Raw genomic sequence first — 8,332 nt, 5'->3', positions numbered from 1 at the left:
CCCTGAAGAACTCTGCAACGCAGACAGATACTATTGAGTTTTCCGCTGCCGCCGTAGGCTAATACTCTTGTTAATGCAAGAGTAATGGTAATACTATGTTAAGCTAGCGGGAGCCCACGCTGTTAATTAAATTATACAAACAGATGGCACGGGAATATTGTGACCGGCTATCTTTCTTGCTGCGTACCATGGACCTATTACAAAGTTAAGCATAGCCTAAACGACTTGTTTGATTATTTGCCTGAAGTACGCATTCTTATATCCGGTTTAGTGATATCAAAATTCTGCATGCAGCAGTAGCATACTTGGAGTAATAACCAGATATAAGAAACATTTAGATGATTTAATGTTTAACCTTTAGTATTAACCGGTTAAAGATCTTCTTAACGGTCAACAGGTTAACAATGGACATCCTACCTACTATGTTGATTGCTTATGATATCTTGTAACAGTTTTCTTATGAGGTCATAGATGATCCTGTGAGTGTTAAAATAGTCTTGTGTCTCCCAAGGGTCAGCACTGAGATCTATACAGACAAATTAAAGCCAGTATCTATGTCTGTAAAACGATTAAGTGTACACTGTAAACAATGCAACGTGTGCTTAAGAGAACTCCTGTACCCGTCTGTCTGTGAGAGTTAAAGGCCCAGCTGCCTATGACCTAAGTAAGTGACAAAATAAGAGGGCCTCCTGTCCCGGGATGTATTTCACGGAGCAGATACCCGTCAGAGACTGGGAAGGAGCTAGAGAGGGAATGCCATATCCTGTGAGCCTATTACATCTTTATAACACGCATACTGTGTTCACTGAGATAACAGATGTGAACATAATATGATTTTGTGAAAGGATTCTGCTCTATGGCATACCCCTTTTATAATGTGGTACTTTCGCAACATTAGGCCATATGCAAAATAAACTATTAACGTAGACATTGAATATGCAAAAGTTATTAGACTCTGTCATCAATTTAATTCAACTTTCATACAAGTATAGCCATCACTCATAGGTTAATTTGGGAACCTGTTAATATGTATATGTGAGATTAAGACATTGAGTGTGTGTGTGTGTGTGCGTGCCTGCGTGCGTGCGTGTGTGTGTGTGTGCGCACGTAAATTGTCCCTCTGCAAGTTTTTAGCAAAAGGTAATGTGATAATTATCCTACAATCTAATTGGTTTGCTTAACAGGGATACAACCTAAATACATGGAATGAAACGTGATACATTAAGGTCCCCTTTTTTGTCACCTTTTTATTCACTTGTGATTGTTAATTAAACCTGACATTTTGAAATGTAAGGTTAGATGCTGCAGTGTAGGCCTAGGCTATACAGTTAAATATTTCTCGAGAAATGCATTATCTTGCCATGCCATGCAGACAAAATACAATACAGCAAAAATGATCAGACTATTGTTTGAGAGAAGGGACCAAAGCTAATGGGCACACAAGTTCTGGGTCATTTTCCAGAGAGCCTATAGTCAATAGCAAAGCCAAGTCTATTTCACACAGACGTAACTTTCAAAAAAATTTAATTCTCCTTTAACAGTATGTCAATGGGTTCTTATTTGTAGCAACTACCCGGTTTTGCTAAGGGCTCAAGTTGCCAAGCATTCCTGTTGATCTATGCATTATATTTTAGGCCTATAACAGCACTCTCAGGTATTCTTCATTTACGACCATGTGCTTGCGGATAATGGACCAACTGTATTTTAAATCGGTTTCTCGATGAGTCGATTGAATTAAGGACATATATAAATGAACTGTCAAACTAGCTGCGAGGCTTAAATCCTGCAAGGTGGTGTTAAAGCCTCAATGCATATTGGAAATGACGCATAACTTTACCACAGGATCAGAAACAAAGCTTTGAAAGAGAGCTTTTGAAAGAGTCTCATTGGGCCGATAATGTGCCCTGGACTGATTGCCCAGCCCACCCCTCAATGTGGACTGAGGGCCCGCCCCTCAATGTGGACTGAGGGCCCGCCCCTCAATGTGGACTGAGGGCCCGCCCCTCATGTGGACTGAGGGCCCGCCCCTCAATGTGGGCTCTGTCTGCGGGCTGCAGTCAGGGGTATTTGGTTTGGATTGCCAAGAAATCGACCTCTCCATGCCTGTTTAATTAGCATTGAATGGTATAAGATATTTAGATAATTGAAGCTTAATATGACAGTTTTAAATTGCTTATGAACTAAAATAACACATAAAGCACACTGACACTCACAACCTCATGTCTCCAAACTCGCCCCCGACATTGGGACTTGAGCCCATGACCAAAATTCCGTTCACTCTACATAATTGGTTACTACAAAATCAGTTGCTGGGTGACTCATATTTCCTTAATGGATGTCTGCCATAATGTACACTCACTGTACAGAAATGCAGCACCATTTACTGTGGAAACAAAACTTATTTAGAAAGAGCAACATTAACATATCACTATATTTTGGGTTCTGTTAGAATATACATTATGGTGGAAGGTTTGAACGTGCAATGAGTCACAGGAAGCAGCAACATCAACTTGGTTTTGGTAAATATTGTAATTACTCTCAAGTCCAGGGACAGCACCAGTTTCCTCCACATCTGGCCAGGAAACATATCCAAGTTGGTCTGTACATCCAAACCCAGCGCAGGGAGCAGCTTCAGAGAGGCCCAGTAAGGGAGGCCCTCTGAGGTGTCAGGTTGCTCTTCTTGTGTTCAGAAGCCATTGAATGCTAATAGCTGAAATTAGCAATATATTTTTCTATCAAACCTCAACCTCATAGAGCTACAGAAAGCCCCATATCAGAAAAGAGAAACGCCTCGGGTGAGAGACCAGAGAACCTCGGTTCATCCTCATGGTCGCTCAACACAGCGATGTTGGTGTGTGAAAACATCAACAAAAAAAATCAGCAATAGGTCATACATTTACATGGTGTACAGTTCATCACACACACACACTTCGACCTGCACACTGCAGAGCACCATGAATACTGTCAGTGGGTCGTTGGCGTTTCGTGTTCAAAAATGTGTAAAATATTGGTTTGTTTTTAATATATTGATGCAAAAATGCTACCTTTACCACAGCTGAAGGGGTTTGAAAGAATTGTTTGCTTTTGCAAGATTAGTTATTGGGGTTTTGGGTTATTGTGTAAGGTTCTGAATAAAGACCCAATCGTTTCTGTAAGCTATTATTGCTTATATTCTATATGCAATTTTTTATGTGTGTGTTTGTTTGCCTGTGTATGTACTGTACATGTGTGTGTGTGTGTGTGTGTGTGTGTGTGTGTGTGTGTGTGTGTGTGTGCGTGTGTGCGTGTGTGCGTGTGTGGTGTGTGTGTGTGTGTGTGTGTGGGTGTGTGTGTGTGTGTGTTAATTCTCACAGGCTACTCTCTGTGTTTCCTTCTGCTTTCTAATGTGTCCTCATCTGAGCATGTGATGTTTGGATCCTAATTCTTTCAGAGCTGTACTTCCCTATGTTTTCACTCATCTCTGCCTCATGACTGCCTCAAGACTTTTATGAAGAATATTACTCAAAATGTACTTCATTCTGTGCCACATGATGCTTTAATCGTGATGGTTACCCAGAGCTGCAACTGTTGCACCCTGAACTAACACAAGAACAATTCTAACACAAATAGGGCCTACATTTATATGGTGTAAAGTTCATCTCACACACACTCACACACACACACACACACACACACACACACACACAAACACGCACACACCCACACACACACACACACACACACAAGCACACGCACACACCCACACCCACACACACACACACACACACAAGCACACGCACACACATGCACACATGCACACAGACACACAGGACTTCTCTGAGATATTGCACTAACTGATCATTATTGGATTTGTGACAGTGCCCTCCTTTTGTCCCATCCATTCCACCGTTCATTATTGAGTTAAAGCACATTTGTCCTCCCAAATATTTGTCTCCTAGGTAACAGTCCATCTATTTCTGTGAGTCACCCTCCTCCAGCCCGCCTCTAGAATGCTTACATAGATCAGCATAAATATAAATAGACCTATAGTATCTCTACATTTGTTTCACTTCTGTTCCCATTGGTGTTTGAATTGATTAGTCGGCCACGTAGCTACAGTCAAATAAGTTTCCCAATTGTCCGGAGGGTCATGATTGGTTACTGAAGACGTCACTCAATTTCGAAAACAGAAGCGCTGCTCCCACGCTATAAATAGACGCCCAGCTCCCAGGACGTCCTGTCCGACTGATCTCTGATCTGCTCCCTCCTCTCCTCCCTGTGCGTAAACTCAAACGATCGGAAGGCAAAATGACTGTAAGTATAAAGAAACAAGTCTTTCTACTGTTCCCTGCTGTGTTTCTTTCGACATCAGTTGTGTTTGTTTCGTTCAGCGGTTTTACTGATGATCTGCTCTGAACGGAGTGACAGCTGTCATTACGTGTGTCATTACGCGTGGTTTAAATGTGGGCACCTCTCCTGACGAGCGGATCAGAACCAGTAGGTGTCTCCTGCGGTGATGGAATTACTACTTCGTGGTTTTCATAACCTCTTGTGCTTTTGTACATTTGTTGTATTCCCTTTTATGGTCAATGTATTTGTTGGCTTGGGCATTGATCGAGATATCCAGACCTATCATTGGTAATACTGACCGCTTAAACATGGGATATTGTATATTAAATACATTCACTTGGCCAGTGAAAACTCTGACGTTTGTGCGACTTTTTAAAGATAGTGTGAAGAAAGTTACATTTAAACTGTAACTCATTTAAAGTGAGTGTAGGATTGCTCTATCATTGTAGGATGCATGCCACACCTTTTGGTCCTCATGTCGATGTATTTGATGATGAAAAAAAATATTTTGATGATGTCCATTCTTTCAATTAAGTTTGCAAAAGTTAACCTTTTATAATATTTTTTTCGAATCTTTAACTATACAAAAGTGGCAAACATCTTACTGAGTTCATACTACCTTCCTTCTTCCAGTACAACAAGAGGAAGTGCAAGTAGAACTATAGATTAGTAGTAGAATCAGGAGTAGTTTCAGTATACTTGCAGGCCTCGGTTTAGAATAAGGTGTGGTCGTAGTAGTACATAGTATTTAAATGACCGGCAGTATAATTAGCCGTAGAATTCGTCTAATGGTAAGAGGCTATTCGTGGACAGCTGTTGCATGAAGATATGAGGCAGACTGCAGCTGTCTCACTCTGATGGGAGGAGGAGGACAGGCAGGCTGGCCTGTCTCACCCTCACACCCACACACACATACCCTGGCTGTCTGCCCGTCCATTACCGCCGGGTGCTGCACACAGTTTACGGTTCGGCTCAAACCTATGTGGAAGGAATGTGTCTCACGCGTGTTCATGTGTTTTTTCCATCCTGTCATTACTGTGTTTATGTAAAGGCTTTCTCTCTCTCTCTCCAGAACCGTTTCAGGGCTGGTTCTTGGCCCCACATCAGACTAGTGCTTGTATCACTTTCCATCCTGCAGTGCTGTTTGCCAAAATCCTTCAACTGTATTAAAACACAGACTGCAGCAGCATCAGGCTTTGTGACCCACTGTTGAAACAAGTGAATGTTCAGCAGTCAGAATGGGAACAGCAGCAGATCTAGACTTCTTCTACTTGACTTTGTATTTCTATTTGTCTAAAGCCACTTCTGATAACTGATAGGGGAACAGTTTGCAGGCTGCCAGCCTCTGAGAGCACCACGGTAATGCCACGCTGGATCTGAGAGCACCACTGTAACATCATGCTGGTTCTGAGTGCACCATAGAAACACCACTGTGTTCTGAGAACACCATGGTAACACCACAGTAACACCACGCTGGTTCTGAGAGCACCACGTTAACACCACGCTGGTTCTGAGAGCACCACGTTAACACCACGCTGGTTCTGAGAGCGCCGCGGTAATACCACGCTGGTTCTGAGAGCACCACGGTAATACCACGCTGGTTCTGAGAGCACCGCGGTAGCACCACACTGTTCTCTGCTCCTAGAGCTACATGGAGCGTGATGAATGAAGTGATACAGAGCAGGAGGAGAGTGCAGTGATGTCTGCTGCAGAGACTGGAGGCTGCGTTTAGAGCGCCGTCGCGGGTTCCTCGGGTGAACCTGGGACGTACAGTATATACAGCACAGTGATGGAGGACAATACACACACGCACACACACGCACACACTCTATGGCTACAGATCCAACACGCACACACACACACACACGTACACACACACACACACACACACACACACACACACACACACACACACACACACAAACACACCCACAAAAACGCCCACACTCTTAACTGAACACATTAAACATGCTTCACAATGGCTCTCTATCTTCCAGAAGTAAATCAGTACTTCCCGCTCAGGGTCTCTCCGTGCTCCCTGTCCTTTGTCAGCGAGGTGATGGAGGAAAGAGTGACTCAGCACCACCACTCTCTGCCAAACCCGGCCGAAGGGGAGCCAGCTGCACAGAAGGACTTAGAGGGTCCATGTCTGCTAATGGAGAACATATGGTGGTCTGAACTCAGGGGGTGGTGGACACAGGAAGTCTTTTGCCCAAACTATATCCTCAACCTGTAAAAAAACCAGTGTATCTATATCAAACTGTTCCATTGTCCCTCTCTCTCTCTATCTCTCTCTCTCTCTCTCTCTCTCTCTCTCTCTCTCTCTCTCTCTCTCTCTCTCTCTCTCTCTCTCTCTCTCCTCCTCTCTCTCTCTCTCTCTCTCTCTCTCTCTCTCTCTCTCTCTCTCTCCCCTCCCCCATAACAGGACATGATTGTGAAGAATATGTCCCTGAAGGTGGGCCACACGGTGACCATCAGCGGGGTCCCAAAGGCGGGTGCTGAATGGTGAGTATCAGTGGATCCACCATCCCGCCGCCCTAACTCTTTCACTCACTAGGGAGCAGTGTCCTCAACAGCGCAGATGGCCCAACGTTTTCTTGTTTCTTACCGAATACTAAATATTAATAAAAATGCCTCACTTGTTGTAATTCACTTTGGATTAAAGCAACTAAAAGTGCCAAATATAAATGCCACCTTCAAAATAATATGTTGGGATTTGTAGGGATTTTACAGGGTTTGTCCTAAGCCTAAAATAAATCTATATCTCGATCTATCTGTCCATCTAAGCTTGAAAACTTTCCTTGTTCGATTTTGTCCCTTTACTGAAGGAAGTTGAACTGCAATATAAATCTTTCAAAGTCCAGCTCTGGAGTTCAGAGGTTAACCATGAGGGTTGGGTTGGAGGCCAACTGTAAAGGCTTTAGTAAATAGAATCCACAACACTTCAGATACTCTTCAGGTTCTCAAAGTAAAGTAAGGTTAGTATTGAGTCATCTACCTTGCAACTCTTCCTCCCACTTCCTCTTCCTTCTCTTCCTCCTCCTCCTCTTCCTCTTCCTCCTCCTCTTCCTCCTCTACCTCTTCCTCTTCCTCCTCCTCCTCTTCTTGCTCTACCTCTTCCTCCTCCTCTTCTTCCTCCTCCTTCTCCTCTTCCTCCTCCTCTTCCACTTCTTCCGCCTCCTCTTCCTCCTCTTCCTCCACTTCTTCCTCCTCTTCGTCCTCCTCCTCTCCCTCTTCCATTTCTCCCCCCCTCCTCCTCCTCCTCTTCCTCCTCCTCCTCCTCCTCTTCCATTTCTTTGTCCTCCTCTTCCTCCTCCTATGCTTCCTCCTCCTCTTCCTCATCCTCCTCCTCCTCCTGTTCCTCCTCCTCCTCCTCCTGTTCCTCCTCCTCCTCTTCCTCCTCCTCTTTCACTTCTTCCCCCTCCTCTTTCTCCTCCTATTGCTCCCCCTCCTCCTCCTCTCAGCTTTGCTCTGAACATCAGCTCGGGGGCCGACCACGCGCTCCACATGAACGTGCGGTTCACCGCCCACGGAGACGAGAGGGTGGTGGTCTGCAACTCCTACCAGGCGGGGGTCTGGGGGGCCGAGGTCCGCCAGGGGGGGTTCCCCTTCAACTACGACGAGCTCTTCAAGGTGAGGGAGGGGGGAGAGCTGATCTGGGGACCTCGGAGAGGGAGCACGATGAGGATCCTTTCTGGAGGCGGATTAGGATGTATTGATTGATTAGCGATTGATCAGATCAATTGATTTATTTCTTGATAAGGGTCATCATCCAGACTCTCGTCAGCTTAAGTTTGGTGCTCCACTTTTGAGACTTCATAATCCAACTGTAAATATGCAGAGCCTTTGTGCGTGGTCAAAGAATGCCGGTGAATGTGAGCCTTGACAGAGAGCCGCACAGGGCACACGGAGAGCACAGAGTGTGTTTGGGTTTGTTGTGTTGGCAGAAGCGCTGTTGTGTGTAAGAGCTGCTGCTCAGCAGAGCTATGACCTACTTCAGGGA

At 44.7% G+C, this 8,332-nt stretch overlaps 1 protein-coding gene across 1 annotated transcript in view; it reads left to right on the top strand.

Annotated features, from left to right (window-relative positions):
* The first annotated feature begins 4,047 nt into the window (after nt 1-4,047).
* Nucleotides 4,048-8,332, top strand: part of LOC115535295 (beta-galactoside-binding lectin) — a 5,089-nt gene continuing 804 nt past the window's right edge. The window contains exons 1-3 of the mRNA XM_030346368.1: nt 4,048-4,293; nt 6,755-6,834; nt 7,794-7,962. Coding sequence (XP_030202228.1) covers nt 4,288-4,293; nt 6,755-6,834; nt 7,794-7,962 — 255 coding nt within the window. The 5' untranslated portion in view covers nt 4,048-4,287. The remainder of the gene's footprint in view (nt 4,294-6,754; nt 6,835-7,793; nt 7,963-8,332) is intronic.

Source organism: Gadus morhua, chromosome 2 (genome assembly GCF_902167405.1).
Source record: "Gadus morhua chromosome 2, gadMor3.0, whole genome shotgun sequence".
Classification (NCBI taxonomy): Eukaryota; Metazoa; Chordata; class Actinopteri; order Gadiformes; family Gadidae; genus Gadus; species Gadus morhua.
Note: the sequence above shows the minus strand (reverse complement) of the source record. Positions and strands in the feature narration are given on the sequence as shown.